The sequence below is a fragment of the Ranitomeya imitator genome, chromosome 2 (genome assembly GCF_032444005.1).
Source record: "Ranitomeya imitator isolate aRanImi1 chromosome 2, aRanImi1.pri, whole genome shotgun sequence".
Classification (NCBI taxonomy): domain Eukaryota; kingdom Metazoa; phylum Chordata; class Amphibia; order Anura; family Dendrobatidae; genus Ranitomeya; species Ranitomeya imitator.
In genome coordinates, this window is record NC_091283.1 from 430,138,197 (window position 1) to 430,155,107 (window position 16,911).

At 41.2% G+C, this 16,911-nt stretch overlaps 1 protein-coding gene across 1 annotated transcript in view; it reads right to left on the reverse strand.

Annotated features, from left to right (window-relative positions):
- The window catches only part of DPM1 (dolichyl-phosphate mannosyltransferase subunit 1, catalytic), a 45,093-nt gene extending 42,351 nt beyond the window's left edge, over positions 1–2,742 (reverse strand). Inside the window, exon 1 of the mRNA XM_069750888.1 lies at positions 2,545–2,742. Coding sequence (XP_069606989.1) covers positions 2,545–2,684 — 140 coding nt within the window. The 5' untranslated portion in view covers positions 2,685–2,742. The remainder of the gene's footprint in view (positions 1–2,544) is intronic.
- Between the last annotated feature and the right edge of the window lie 14,169 nt (positions 2,743–16,911).

Below are 16,911 nucleotides of genomic sequence, written 5' to 3' on the forward strand. Positions count from 1 at the left end.
GTTAAAAAACTTCTGGAATGTGGGTTTGAGTACCTTGAGGGGTGCATTTTTTAGAATGGTGTCACTTTTGGGTATTTTCATCCATATAGACCCCTCAAACTGACTTCAAATGTGAGGTGGTCCCTAAAAAAAATGGTTTTGTAAATTTCGTTGTAAAAATGAGAAATCGCTGGTCAAATTTTAACTCTTATAACTTCCTAGCAAAAAAAAATGTTGTTTCCAAAATTGTGCTGGTGTAAAGTATACATGTGGGAAATGTTATTTATTAACTATTTTGTGTCACATAACTCTCTGGTTTAACAGAATAAAAATTCAAAATGTGAAAATTGCGAAATTTTCAAAATTTTCGCCAAATTTCCGTTTTTATCACAAATAAACGCAGAATTTATTGACCTAAATTTACCACTAACATGAAGCCCAATATGTCACGAAAAAACAATCTCAGAACCGCTAGGATCCGTTGAAGCGTTCCTGAGTTATTACCTCATAAAGGGACACTGGTCAGAATTGCAAAAAACGGCCAGGTCATTAAGGTCAAAATAGGCTGGGTCATGAAGGGGTTAAATCTGTCTTTATGATTGCGTGTTATTCCACTTTTTGTTCGGCGGAATGATGATAAAGCATTGTTTTTTGCCTCGTTTTTTATTTTTATGGTGTTCACTCAAGAGGTTAACTAGTGGGACAGTTTTAGGCTGCCGTCACATTAGCAGTATTTGGTCAGTATTTTACATCAGTATTTGTAAGCCAAAACCAGGAGTGGGTGATAAATGCAGAAGTGGTGCATATGTTTCTATTATACTTTTCCTCTAATTGTTCCACTCCTGGTTTTGGCTTACAAATACTGAAGTAAAATACTGACCAAATACTGCTAGTGTGACGGTAGCCTTATAAATCGGGTTGTTACGGACGTAGCAATAACAAATATGTGTACTTTTTTATTATTTACATAAATAAATGGATTTATTGGAAGAAATATTTTTTTTTCTTTATTTGGGGATTTTTTTTTAAAATATATTTTTACACATTCTAATTTTTTTTTTTTTAACTTTATAACATTGTCCCAGGTTGGGACATCACTATAATACATCAGATCGCTGATCTGACACTTTGCAGAGGACTGTGTCAGATCAGCGATCTGACAGGCAGTGCAGGAGGCTTGTCAGCGTCTGCTCTCAGCAGGGGTGCGCAAGTCACATCACTGCAGGACCCGAAAGGACCCCCGGGGCCATTTTGGATCCGGGGGTCTCCATGGAGACCATGAGAATAATGCGATCACATCGGATTATTCTCATGGAAGCGTGCAGGGAGCCCCCGTCCCTGCACAATGCCCCTCTGTGTCGCTGTCACTACTGACAGCGGCATCGGAGAGGTTAAATGCTCGCAATCGGTGCTAGCACCGATCGTGGGCATTGCTGCGGGGTGTCAGCTGTCACATACAGCTGACACCAGCACCCGATCACCGCGGCGCTCAGTGTGAGACCGCGGTGATCGTGCCACCGTACATGTATTGCTCCAGCCAGAAATGTACTGCCCACAGTGCAGTACTAGTACGGCGGAGGTCGGGAAGGGGTGAAAAAAAAAAAAAAAACGCAAAACGCTGACGATGCTTTAAGACTGGTGTAAAACATGCTAGAGTTAAAGGGCATGTCCAGTGAAAACAAGTCGCCTATCCGCACGGCAGGTAATAACTTACCATACAGGGGATCAGACTGATGGGACTTGCACCAATCAGCAACTTTTATCCCAGTTACAAAATGGAGCTCCAAGTCAGATGCCCGACCGCCGTTCCATTCATTCTCTATGGGGCAGCCAGAAAAAGCGGTGCAGGGAATGAATGGAACGGCGGCGGAGCATGAGTACTGCTGCTCCAGTCTAACAGGTACTAAGTCCCCTGTTCTGCAGATAGGTGCAGGTCCCAACTCTGGGACACCCTCTGATCAAGAAGTCATCACCTATACTGGGGAGAATAAAGGGTTCTCCAGTGAAAACAAGGTAATAAATTACCCCAAGTATAACACATTTATCAAAAATGGTGTAAACTGCTGGAAACCCTTGTCGTAGCCCACGCTTGGCCTCAATCAAATAAAAAAGCCTGTACTCACCTCCCATGCCAGTGCCGTTCCAGCGGTGTCGGCACTCGCTCTCCCAGGGGCTCCCGTGCGGTTGTGACCCTGATGCCCAATCAGCACTGGCATCACTGTCTCCGCCTTTGGACAATTTGAACATGAAGAAGAAATCAGGGCTGCAGCTGCTTTTAAGTTTTTGCATGGGTACAAAAAAAAATTGTAATAAATGTTGGTAAGCATCGATAAACTTGTCTCTGGCATTTATAACAAATAAATGTTGCAAAATGAGCAATCAATTTGGTACAAATACTATGAGAAATGCTCCTTACTGACTGAAACTACATTTCCCAGCATGCCTGGTACAACAAATGCCTTCTGTACGGAACCCCGTATGGGACAAAACACTGTGAAATGCAAAAACAAGCTCTAATGCCTCTGTGGAAAGAAGGGAAAATATGACGGGGCATGAGGAAGGTACCTCTCTCCAAAGTATTTGACCAGCAACCACACGATAAGCGGCAGATTCTCCCTCTCGTTATACGTAGGCAGCAGCACCGAATACTTATCCTGTCCTCCGCCATCTCTCCGGGTTTTACCCCGTTCAGCCGCACCAGTCATGGCGACCAGCAACCAGGATATGACAAGAGCAACTTGCAAGCCATCTATAACTCCACCTCCCCCGGTGATAAGAACATAACCAATCAGAACGCACACTTAGTAGGCGGGAAATGTTACAGTAGCCAATCAGAATTGATATGGAAAAAAATGCATAGCTATTCAACTATTGGCTCTGATGTCGGTGGGCGTGGCTACAAGGTTCAGTCGTCTGTGCTGCTTGGCAAGTTTTCTTAATTCTCCTCAGAGTCAGACAGGTTGAGGAAATGAGGAGATTCAGGAGAAGAACGGGCCAGGTGGGGAGCTCTTCGTTTAGTAGTGTTTTCATGTAGTGTTTGCAGAGGTTCATTTCTGCATTTTTATGTTTTTTTTTTCATCACGTACGTTTCTTATCAATTTGTGTGTTTATTTTTTTGTGTGTAATTTTTTATTTTTCTACAAAAACGCTAATAAAACATAATCGCCTGTAAACCCTGTAGGCTTCAGATAGAAAATATATTCTAATAAACACTTTTCTCCATCAAAACAAGGAGAAAAAAGAAGAGGAATCCACAAGAGAAATACAAATGTACGTAATTTATTACAAGCAGTAACAACATGAATGTTTCATTGCACCTAATATACAGAAAAGAAATGATAGTATAGTTTCGACCCTCTATATCCCAAAATATGATGAAAAGCAACCCTGCTGTAGTCCTATACTGATATAGGCACCATATGATTTTATAGCAAAAAATATATAAAACAAGGGATAAATAGATATAGTCGTGAAAAGCTGACAAAGAAGGGGCTATTTGAAAATGCACCGATAATATGATGTATCAGAGGATCAATCGGTTTTGTGGAGACCAGACTGAACCAAAGGATCCATTTTGTCTCCCAGATGAAATCTGCTTCTGCACAGCAAACTTGACATTTCCTTTTATAGAAGTAATCACGCGCGCATTTCTCCTTGAGATTGTAGCCTTTCACCCACATACCAGATATTGTAACTTTTCACTAGTATAGATTTGCTTTGTAAGTGATTATGAAATATGAGCGCTTGTGCGCATGTCTGTAAATGCCTAATTTCTTACTATATAAAGAAGGGGCAGCGCCCAGTGAGGCAGGCGTGCTCCGGGGCTACCCCTGTTTATGAACACACAACCTTTGTGCTGCGTGTCATTTACTTGGATTCCTCAATCCAGGAAGCCAGGGACGGAAGAGGACTCAACATTTCTTGGCGCCCGAAACAGGGACCCGAGGCGAGAGTGTCTACTCGAGATTCACCTACGGATACGGACAACGGAGATCTGGGATAATGGACGGCAAATGAATTGAAAAACCTGGCCAGGTAAGAGACATTATTAGTTCTCTTTTATCTGCCCTGTATTATCCGAAAGATCTCTACGAGCCGTGTCACGCTGGGTTAGTCTAGTAGTGAGTAGATACCTATAACACTCGGGTTACCATATTGTATAGATTTATGAGTCCTGTCCCTGGCAGCGTGTGAACAAGTGTGAAGGTTGTGGCATGTTATGAAAGAAGGATAAAAGTACGTAGAACAATAAGCCGAAATTGTTAGGACAAGTCTTATTAGTGAAGTCAGCCTAACTGGGTCATGTGGTTGCGTCCTTTCGGGGAGACCTCCGCCCATGCTTGACTCTCTTTGAGAAACTTGTTCCTTCATTTTTGGATAAGAGTTTGATAGAATGAGCCCAGGACACGGGTCCATGAGCCTGGGACAAGTATGATAACAGAGACGGAGAGTTTGGTGATCTGTTTGGTGTTGCTGATCCTGTTTGCGTGCATTGTAGGAATCAAGTTTATTCTGCACATTAGAAAGAACGGAGCAGATCAGCCCTTCAATATCTTAGCTCCCTAGGAAAGAAGACAACGAGACATCACTCTAGTGAGGTGATTGTCCAAACGTCACCTAGGATAAGTGTAGCTATTATTGAAAAGAAAAATGGGAAATAAACAGACAAAATCCGTCTTAGGACAAGTAGAAGCAAAAGATATCATACAGGAAAGATGTGGAAAGACAGTCAGAAGGCAGATCAGAAGGGTAAGAGAAAAATTGGGAATTTCAGAAGCACTTATGTTTAGCACTGAATGGGAAAGACTGAGTAAAGAACGAGGTGGAATTATCAAAGACAATGGGTGGGAAGAAATCATACACTGTATGATAAAGGTCTCAAAAACAGCTAAAGAGGAGAATTGGAAGTATGATCCAGACACTTCCAAATGGAGTATGGGTACGGGAAAATGTTGTGCCACGACTCATTCAGTTCCTCCTCCTTACCTAGATCCGAATGTTCAACCATTTGTACCTTCTGAAGGAGGACAAACCAAACCAAATTTATATCCTGGGTTAAATGGGGTGGAAGGATGGGTGTGCAAAAATTGTGGCCAGCAGAATCCAGACTGGAGAACTGAATGTTCTGCCTGTGGGGCCCCCAGAGGTCATCAATTGTTAGCTCCTGTTAGGATAGTACCGAAACCCTTCAGAGAAACTGGTGTAGATGGAGCAATGGCAACTAGATATCACCAAACCCGACAATACTTCCCTTGGTCCCCCGCTGAAGGAATGTCTCTTCTACATAATGCACCAGATCCTACCCAGTACCCAGTTAGATTCGCACAGTATATACAGCAAATTATGCAGACTCATGCAGGAGTCTGGGCAGATGGAGAGGAATTATGTAGAATGAAAATGACTCCTGGTCTCTTCCAGGAACTGCTAACACATCTACAGGGACACAGGCCACAGGTGGGACAGGAGCTACAAGAGGGACAAGTGGGACAAGGTGCCTTACAAACGATAGAATCAGGAACACAATTTGTAGACCATTTAATAGTTTTCATGAGGCAGAAACAGAGGCAGAGAGGAACAACGGGAGTGGTGGCTCAGAGACCTGGACAATCGGTAGATGAATATTACCTAGGGGTAGAGAATAATTTTAGAGATGAAGGAATAGATCTAACCGCTCCAGGAATGATGAGGTTAATTACAAAAACCTTTATAGATGGATTGTCTCCAAAAGTAAAGGAAAAACTTAAGGCTGCAACTCCTGATTGGAGAACCTTGGAAGACCCACACTTGGCCAGGCAAAAAGCCGTAGGGATAGAGTTGGATTTAAGAGAAAATCATAAGCCTGTCAGAATAGCGCAAGCAAACACAACAGGTGGAAGGGCAAGACATAATTTTCCCTGTCATTACTGCAAGAAACCAGGACATTTCCAGAAAGAATGTAGAAAGAAGCAGGCAGACATAAAATCAGGAAAATTTGTACCAAAGAATAAACCCTCAGACATCCAACAGACATCCATAGTGGATGGTCCCATACCAGATTCAGATTGACTCAATGTGTTACAAACTTCCCTACCAGCTAGAAGACCTATAATACAGGTGAATGTGGGGGGAAGAGAGATTCCATTTTTAATAGATACAGGTGCAACTTCCTCAATTTTGAATCAAGATTTTCTTCCAAACCCGGAAGATATTTCACAACAAACAACTTTTGCTGAGGGTTATGATGGGGTAATTCAAACACTACCATACACTGTGCCCCTAGAGGTCTCCTTAGGACCTAAATGTTTTGCATCCAGATTTTTGTATGCCAGAGGTGCCCCAACATGTTTGTTGGGAACTGATGTCTTGAAGAAATTAGAAGCTAACATCAATTTTAGGGAAGATGGCACAGTCATGCTGACTATCCCTGATGATGCAGAAATATTAGAACAATATGTCAGAATTCAGGCTTTTGAGGACTATACTGAAGAAAAAGAGTACACCACAGATCTAGACCTCTCAACAGTCCCAGAAACACTGTGGGCACAGGGTGACACTGATGTGGGATTATTGCATATCTCTCCTGTAAAACTATCTGTGCAACCAGGAACTGTTCTCCCACAGCTCAGACAATACCCTGTGAGTGCCCAGCAGGAACTAGCGATTACAAAACAGATAGAGGGATATAGAGAGAAAGGGGTTTTGGTAGAGATACAATCACCTGCTAACACTCCTCTGTATCCAGTCAAGAAGAGAACTCTTGATAAGGGTTCTATGCCCAAATATCGTATGGTACATGATCTAAGAGAAACAAACAAAGTTCTAGATCCAATCACCCCAGTTGTACCCAATCCTCATACGTTACTATCACAGATACCAGCCAGTTCTCAAGTGTTTACTGTAATAGATCTTTCAAATGCATTTTTCTCGGTTCCTTTACACCAAGACAGTTGGCATTTGTTTGCATTTACATTTAAGGGCAAACAGTTGGCGTGGACACGCCTTCCACAGGGAATGATACACTCCCCTACTCTTTATTCAAATGCCCTACAAACAGTCCTTCAGAGGTTTGAACCCGAACCACAGGTAGTAATTTTGCAGTATGTGGATGACCTACTACTTTGCTGCCCAGATCTAGAAACTGCAGAAAGGTCCACTGTGAGTTTACTATGTTTTCTAGAAAAAGAAGGGTGTAAAGTGAATAGACAAAAGCTACAAGTTTGTCAGACCAAAGTGGTCTTTCTAGGTCATTGCATTTCTCAAGGTAAAAAGCATCTTACACCTCAAAGAACTGAAGCAATAAGACAGATGAATGAGCCTAGAAATCATAAACAGCTACGAGCATTTTTAGGAATAGTGTCTCATTGTAGACAATGGATTATACATGCCAGTCAACTAATGCAACCACTGTATGACTGTGTAAAAAGTGAACCTTATTTGTTGACAAAAGAAGGTCAGATTTCGTTCCAACAATTAAAAGATGCCCTTGTTTCAGCTCCAGCGTTAGGGCTACCAGACTACACCAAACCATTTCAGCTTATGGCTGCAGAAGTTGATTCCCATGCTACAGGAATTCTTACCCAGAAGCATGCAGGGAAACAAAGACCAATTGCATATCTTTCAGCAAGGTTAGATCCCGTAGCTAGAGCAGCGCCAACCTGTGTACGTGTAGTTGTTGCTGTCTCACTATTGTTGGACAAAGCATCAGAAATTGTCCTAGAGCATCCACTCACAGTTCAAACTACACATGATGTTTATGGGATATTAAACCAGGTCCAACCAAAACACATTTCCATGGCCAGACATTTGCGGCTGCAGTGTTCTTTGCTGCTCCCCTCTACTATCACATTTGCAAGGCTTCAGACTCTCAATTTAGCTACACTGCTACCTCTCGAGTCTAAAGGGGGGAATAAGGACACTGATCCACACGCAAATTTTTTCCCTACAGACACACATGATTGTACAGAGCTCATTTTACAAGAAACGGTAGGCTTACCCAATGTATCCGAAACACCACTTCAAAATCCAGATTTAGAGCTGTTTATAGATGGTAGTAGGTTTGCAGATGACACAGGTAACTTCCATACAGGGTATGCAGTTGTGTCAGAATCTGAAACTCTCAAAGCAGAACCGCTTCCACCGAAACAATCTGCACAAGAAGCAGAACTAACAGCATTGATTGAAGCTCTAAAAATAGCTGAGAATCAGACAGCCAATATATACACTGATTCTAGGTATGCACATGGTATTGTGTTTGATTTTGGAGTAATCTGGAGAGCTAGAGGTTACATGACAGCGTCAGGACAACCTGTAAAACATGCTTCTCTGATCAAACAGATCTTAGAGGCTGCACAAGAAACAAAAGAAGTAGCAGTAATCAAGGTAGCTGCACATGTGAGACTCGACACTAGGGAATCTAGGGGAAATGATAGGGCTGATAAAGCAGCCAAAGCAGCAGCAGTCAAACCCTTACAACAGGTCCATACTGTAAATCCCACGGAAAATACTGAAGATAGACTGAGACAAGCACAGGAAGATGCAGGAGAAGAGGAGAGGGACAGGTGGAAAAAGGAAGGGGCAGAAGAACAAGAGGGAATTTGGAAGAAAAATGGACTAATATGTCTACCTAGAGCCTGGTACCCGATAGTAGTTGGTGGATTACATCACCCTACGCATGTGTCTGCAAATGCAATGACACTACTGGCAAAGCAAGTCTGGTTGGCTCCAGGTTTTGGCAACTACGCAAGAGACTATTGTGCTGCATGCGCTATATGCCTGACACATAATCCCGGACAGACAGCAAAGACCCCTATGAAGCACCACGTCCGACCTCTCTACCCGTTTCAACGGTTGCAGATAGACTTTATCCAGCTGCCAAAGAGTAATGGGTATGAGTATGTGTTGGTGTGTGTGGACATGTTCTCGGGGTGGCCAGAGGCCTATCCAGTTCGGAAGGCTTCAGCTAAAAACACTGCTGTAAAGCTAGTTACCGAACTGGTGCCCCGTTATGGTCTCCCTGAAGTGATCGAGTCAGATAGGGGTACTCATTTCACTGGAGAAATATTTCAAAATGTACTAAAAATGTTGGGTGTTGAAAGTCAGTTACACACTCCGTATCATCCTCAAAGTTCTGGTAAGGTAGAACGCATGAATGGAACTTTAAAATTAAAAATACAGAAAGCCATGGCTGAAACAGGAAAGCCTTGGACAGAATGCCTTCCACTGGCCCTTTACTCAATACGCAATACCCCAAGGGGTAAGACTAAACTGTCTCCACATGAAATTTTGTTTGGCAGGACTGCCAATTTAGGATGTTACTTTCCACAGCAACTTGTGTTAAATATTGAATCACTGACTTCCTATGTGCAAAATCTTCAGAAACAATTAACTAAGGTGCATGCACAAGTTTTTGCTTCCCTTCCAGATCCTGACAACACTGAAGAAAGTCACAAGTTAGAACCAGGTGATCAAGTCTATATAAAAAGACACACCAGAAAGGCTCTTGAACCAAGATTTGACGGACCCTTCCAAGTCCTGTTGACAACACCTACATCAGTCAAGCTTGAAGGAAAGGCATCATGGATACATGCAAGCCATTGCAAAAAAGCAGTATAAAACTCATGATATTGATGTTAATAATGTTAACCACAACGAAGGCATGGGAAAGACTAAATTCTTTAGCCCCTTTGAACAATAGATTCGTACAACATCATAGAAAATTAGTGCACGACTTGTTAAACAATACACAAACCCTGACAGATTGTTGGATCTGTACCCATTCGCCGGTATCAGCCACAAGTATACCTTTTCTAGCAGTTCCCGTATCAGCAGAAGAAATATTCGCTTGGCCTAATTGTTCAGACAACCTGGCCAACAACCAAACTGGTAATACTAGGCTATGGAATACTACAATCGCCATACCAATTGTGGGATGGGTAGAATTTCCTTGGTGGCAGGGTAATCTCTCAGGGAGTAGTACACATCTACAATATTTGGCCTATAAGGGTGGAGCCTGGGTCCCTAGGAATAAGACTGGATTAACTAATTTAGGACAGGTCCCCACAGAAAATCTACAGCTCAGTTTCAGTACAACCGCCCCTCCCTCTGATGCTTTCAAACCTGTAGTATTGGAAAGATACATACATAATAGAAAATGGGAACATTCTGAGTTGTTCCCCCAAGGTGATGATAACAGTTGTACAAGTAAGCCGGGGAACCTGGTTTGTAATGAATCCAATGAGTATGTCAACGGAATGCATGTATGTGGTAATCCCGCAGCCGGGTACTGTAGCCCCTTGGGACAAAAACCCTCTTGGTGTATGCTTCAAAATGTATCTAGTTTTGTGGATTTGGCTCACAGATTGGTATTGCAGCACTCAGCTCTATGGGATCTGCCTGAGGGTACATTTTGGATATGCGGAGAAGGAGCATATAAATGGCTTCCCGTAGGTATAAAGGGTACTTGTACATTAGGACGCCTAACCCCAGCTACTTTCATAATTTCAAATAAACAAGTGAATATGCAAGCCGTGCCCAAGCACACACTATATAAAAGAGCTGCAGATAACTCACCACGTCCCTCAGGGAGGCCACATATAATACAAATGGGAATTCCCAACAAAATTGCTAGTACCATTTTTATTTATCCTATGTTAACACAAATGTGGGATAAATTAGTTAGAGCCACGGATTATCTAGATGATCAGATCTGGGATATATTGGATATACTAAACACTAGTGTAGCTGTACAGAATCAGCTTATAATAGTCGTCAACCAACATACCCTGGTATTGGATTACCTAACTGCCTCACAAGGGGGTATGTGTCAAATCATTGGACCCACCTGCTGTCATTATATAGACCCGAATAGTACTATGAGTATGACATTTAAATTAAAGGACGTACAACGACTCAGAGATCAGTATGACAAAGACAATGACCAGAATAAGGATAGCTGGTGGTCAGATACCTTTTCTTTTCTTAACCCAGCCAACTGGTTCAGAGGGATCGGTGGGTGGTTTGCCGGGATTATGCAGAGCATAATACATATAGTTATGATTATTGTAATCATATATGTGTTATTCAAGATTGTACTCAAGGGTATCTCAGTATGCACAAATAAATTTTGTGTAATAGATGCAAGAGTATAAAGTTTATTATTGCCGTACTAATTTTCTTTTATATTTTAGTATACTGCCGCATAAAGAAGAAAATGCACAAGCTTCATGCAAAAATTTATGACAAATTATAAAAGAATATGTCAAAGGGGGGAATTGTGGAGACCAGACTGAACCAAAGGATCCATTTTGTCTCCCAGATGAAATCTGCTTCTGCACAGCAAACTTGACATTTCCTTTTATAGAAGTAATCACGCGCGCATTTCTCCTTGAGATTGTAGCCTTTCACCCACATACCAGATATTGTAACTTTTCACTAGTATAGATTTGCTTTGTAAGTGATTATGAAATATGAGCGCTTGTGCGCATGTCTGTAAATGCCTAACTTCTTACTATATAAAGAAGGGGCAGCGCCCAGTGAGGCAGGCGTGCTCCGGGGCTACCCCTGTTTATGAACACACAACCTTTGTGCTGCGTGTCATTTACTTGGATTCCTCAATCCAGGAAGCCAGGGACGGAAGAGGACTCAACAGTTTCAAATTGAACAAACCTGATCACTCTATGGAGTGAAACAATGCATAACTAAGCCCATGAGATCTTAAGCCAGCTAGAGTGGTATGCTAAATATCTATCATAGTTGTTAGAACCAAAATAACAATAGACTTACATAATATGCTTAGGTGGTGCAAATGTTGTGCCCGTGCCGTTACCCCGACAGCGCCGTTTCGCCTACCAGGCTTCTTCCATATGGGGGCCGAAAGTGTGTCTGCCATGTGAGCCTTGCGTTATATAGTGCCTCATTAGATGTAATTTAGGAATCAGCTGGACAATTACGTCGCATAGCGATCCATTTGGTAGCGCATGCGTCCTCCACATAGCTTCCCGTGGTAATCCAAAACTGACTTCCGGTCTCCGCATCTGGAACGCAAGCGTGAACGCTCGCGTCACCTAGTGAGCGGGACCGGAAGTCACTAGGAGCTAAGGACGAGGCATGCGCAGTCTGGATCAGTAGCGGTAGAGGACACCGCTAATCGCAGGGGGCGTGTATATGGTAATGAAGGACGTGTGTGAAAAGAAACAAAGAAAAAAGAGGGGAAGGTGAATGTATGATAATAATAGTGAGGTGAATAAGAAACGGGAGCGTACCAAACCTAATTAAACACATAACTAACAGAGTGTCTTATACAGTTAGCCTGGGAGCGATTCAGACATAGAAGGAACATGCCTTTACCAGCATTCTGACAAATCACTGATACTAGTGCAACTAATGATCAATATTAAAAAATACTGGATACATATGCATAGAGAACATATAAATGAACTAGCATATACAAATATATCGCTCCCAAGCCGTAAAAAATTCTAAAAAAACACTAATATATGTACACAAAAATGAGTGTACCATCATAATAAATATAACAATATTACCAATATAAAAACACCATAATTATACATATGTTGTACAAACTAGTGTCATAGAAATATTGAGATAGAAATAAAACCTCTTATTAATAAAATACTATATGTAAATTTGCCACAAAATGACAATAAATGTGATATACGAAAAATATGTAATTAATAATATACACACCCTCCTTAAAATAACAAATTAAGGCTACACATAAGAACAAAGATAACAGTCCACAACAATATTAAATAAATACACATAAAACACAAAAAAATAAATAAATAACTGCGTCCAATCTTCTTTATTGTTGCTAGTAGAAATTACGGTCCACCTAAGTTTCAGCTTACGCCATAACTCCAGTAAGGCTGAATATGGCTCCATGTAAAGAATCATAGGAGAAGAACCGCAAAAGGATTAAAACTGCAAAATTAAAAAATACAATGAAAATCATACCACAAGACACACACACATATAATAAAATCAGGAACCAGGATGCAGGAAACAATGGAACATTAATATTAAACCAAATAAAAACAGGCAAAAAAGGAGGAACAGGAGGAAACCACTACATCTACAAAAAAGAGCTAAAACCCATGGTTTCATTCAAACCTTGGGGTGCCATGGTGCCCAATTGGTATATCCACCTGCTCTCCTTCTGTGCCAGAATTTTGCCCAGATTACCTCCTCTACTGTTGAGCACAACTTGGTCAATTGCTTGAATCTTGAGCCCTTGTGGGTTAGAGTTATGATATAATCTAAAATGTTTTGGCAAAGTTTTCAACATACTTACTTCCTCCACCAAGGCCGCCTTTTCAATATCAAGAATATGCTCTCTTGTACGTATTTTTAGTTCTCGTGTTGTCAATCCAATATATACCTTGTTACAGGGGCATTTTGCATGATAAATAACCCCTTTCGAGGAGCAGGTTAGATTTTCCCATATTGAATAATTTCTGGTACCATCATGATTGGAGAAGGTCTGACTTCTGATGTGATTATTGCATGCCTTGCACATATTACAAGGGTAAAAACCTTTTCTAGTTGGCATAGAAAAATTCCCCACTGTGTTGGAATAGTGGCTGTGGACCAAAATATCCTTGAGATTACGTGACCGTTTAGGTATTATAGATGGTCTGTTTGGCAAGATGTTTTTGAGAACAGGGTCACTCATTAAGACATTCCAATGTTTATGTAAAATTGATGTTAACTCAGACCACTGTTTGTTATAATTAGTGATAAATCTCACTTGGTTTTTGTCTTGTTTTGAAGGAGTCTCTCTTCTTCCATACAGTAGGTCTTCCCTTGATATCCTAGACGCTCTCTTATAACCCCTTTTAATCTGCCTATTACTATAACCTCGATCTTGAAAACGAGAGGCTAGTTCTTGTGATTGGACCCGGTAATCATTTTCAGTGGTACAGATCTTCTTTACCCTCAAAAACTGTCCTATAGGGATGCCATCAATTGTAGACTTGAAATGCGCAGATGTGGCATGTAAGAGAGTGTTAGTCGCGGTAGGTTTTCTATATACATCAGTGACAATCTTGCCACTTTGAGCCACTGAAATTTTCAAGTCTAGAAATTCCAGCGATCTGCCACTATTATAGGTAAGATTAATATTATAATCGTTCCTATTGAGCCTCTCCATCAATGTCCCTAATTGCTCACAACTACCTTCCCAAATAAACAGAATGTCATCGATGTATCGACTCCATCCTTGTACCAGGTTTATTTGTTCAATCAAATCATTCTGAAAAACTTCCCTCTCCCAGTACCCCATGAATAAATTAGCGTACGCCGGGGCACATGTGGCCCCCATGGCAGTACCTTGTTGTTGGAGATAAATGCTTCCGTTAAACACAAAAACATTATGCTCCAAAACAAATTTAAGCAAGGTCAGTATAAGATCTATCAATAATTTATCCAAATTGCTTTCATGTAAATAATGGGATACCGCCCGTAATCCATCAGTATGCTTGATGGACGAATAGAGAGTTTCCACGTCGGCTGTGACTAGTATAGCATTGTCATCCAATTGAATTGAATCAAGCATACGTAAAGCAGCCGTTGTATCCTTAATATAGGATGGAAGCGTCAGCACCAACGGTTGTAAATAAAAATCAATAACCCTGCATACTGTTTCACATAAGCTCTCATTGCCCGAGATAATTGGCCTACCCGGTGGGTCAATAGGATCTTTATGCAATTTGGGCAAAAGATAGAAGGTTGCCATTTTAGGTTTAAGTTTGACAAAATGATCTATCAGTCTTTTAGGAATAATGCCCTTCTCATGAGCTTCTTCCAAAATTACAATCAGTTCATGCTGGTAACGTGTAAGGGGACTAAACGATAATTTTTTATAACAAGACCTAACAGATAGTATCTTGTCAGCCTGTTTTTCATACAGATGACTAGGCCAAACAACAGTGTTGCCCCCCTTATCTGCCTGCTTTATTACTACCCCTTCAAGATTCTGAAGTTCTCGCAACGCTACCTTTTCATCTTTGTTCAAATTAGACATCCAACTAGGACTATCAGGCACAGACTCGATGTCTCTTGTGACCAGTCTCGTAAATACCTCAACTGAGGGGCAAGTACTGAAGCTGGGAAAAGTTTTGGATTTGGCAATCAAATGTGAAGGAAACTTACCAGTTTCAATTTGAGCATTCTCTTCTAATAAATCTTCCAAATCTCTCAAGACCTCCCTTTCTGTTTCCGTAGGGAACAACAGATCCAAATCTGTCTTATGGTGTATTTTCTGTAGAATAATTTTTCGCGCAAAAAGGTGCAGGTCTTTTACCATCGTGAATTTGTCTAGTTTTGAAGAGGGAGAAAAAGTTAAACCCTTCTCCAACAAATTAATCTGTACTTCAGACAATACATGATCAGATAGGTTAATTACCTTCATCCGATCATTATTTCTTTTCACATTTTTCTTAGAGAAGATGTCTGCATATTTCTTAGTCCCCATTCTTGTACGCATATAATGATCATTGGTACTCTCATTTTCACTACCTGAAGCACTGCTTTCGGAATATGATGGTAGCTCTTTAGTTGTACTATTCCCGCTAGCAATTGCCGATTTTGATCTCTTCCTGGGGAGCTGCCACTTGAAGATTTTGTCATTCTCATAATCATTAGTGTCTCTCAAATATTTTTTCAATTTTAATTGACTGATGTCTGTTTCCCACTTATCAATATCCTTATCAATAGCTTTTAGATAGTTCTCCAGTCTCTCAGTAGTTAATTGTTTTTTTAGATTTTTATGCAAATCCTCAATTTCTTTGTCAATCAGATCCAGAGATACAGAGTTTACTGATCCAGACTGCGCATGCCTCGTCCTAAGCTCCTAGTGACTTCCGGTCCCGCTCACTAGGTGACGTGAGCGTTCCACGCTTGCGTTCCAGATGCGGAGACCGGAAGTCAGTTTTGGATTACCACGGGAAGCTATGTGGAGGACGCATGCGCTACCAAATGGATCGCTATGCGACGTAATTGTCCAGCTGATTCCTAAATTACATCTAATGAGGCACTATATAACGCAAGGCTCACATGGCAGACACACTTTCGGCCCCCATATGGAAGAAGCCTGGTAGGCGAAACGGCGCTGTCGGGGTAACGGCACGGGCACAACATTTGCACCACCTAAGCATATTATGTAAGTCTATTGTTATTTTGGTTCTAACAACTATGATAGATATTTAGCATACCACTCTAGCTGGCTTAAGATCTCATGGGCTTAGTTATGCATTGTTTCACTCCATAGAGTGATCAGGTTTGTTCAATTTGAAACCGATTGATCCTTACTTCATATTATCGGTGCATTTTCAAATAGCCCCTTCTTTGTCGGCTTTTCACGACTATATCTATTTATCCCTTGTTTTATATATTTTTTGCATTTTTTGCTGTAAAATCATATGGTGCCTATATCAGTATAGGACTACAGCAGGGTTGCTTTTCATCATATTTTGGGATATAGAGGGTCGAAACTATACTATCATTTCTTTTCTGTATATTAGGTGCAATGAAACATTCATGTTGTTACTGCTTGCCCTTTTGCCGTATGTTTTTAAACTAGATTCCTTTTGTTTTGTTTGAATCTGTTGCCATTTACATCTACTATATAAAGCTGAATGTGTGTGTGTGTGTGTGTATGTATGTATGTATGTATGTATGTATGTATGTCCGGGATTGGCATCTGCACCGTCGCAGCTACAGCCACAAAATTTTGCACAGTCACACGTCTGGACCCTGAGAGCGTCATAGGCTATGTTGTGAGGTGAAATTTTAACCCCGCGCTTTCCAATTCACCAAACAATTTTGCCCCTATCTACATAATGGGGAAAAAGTGAAAGGAAAAGTGTTGGAGGCGTCGCAGCTACAGCCACAAAATTTTGCACAGTCACATGTCTGGACCCCGAGAGCATCATA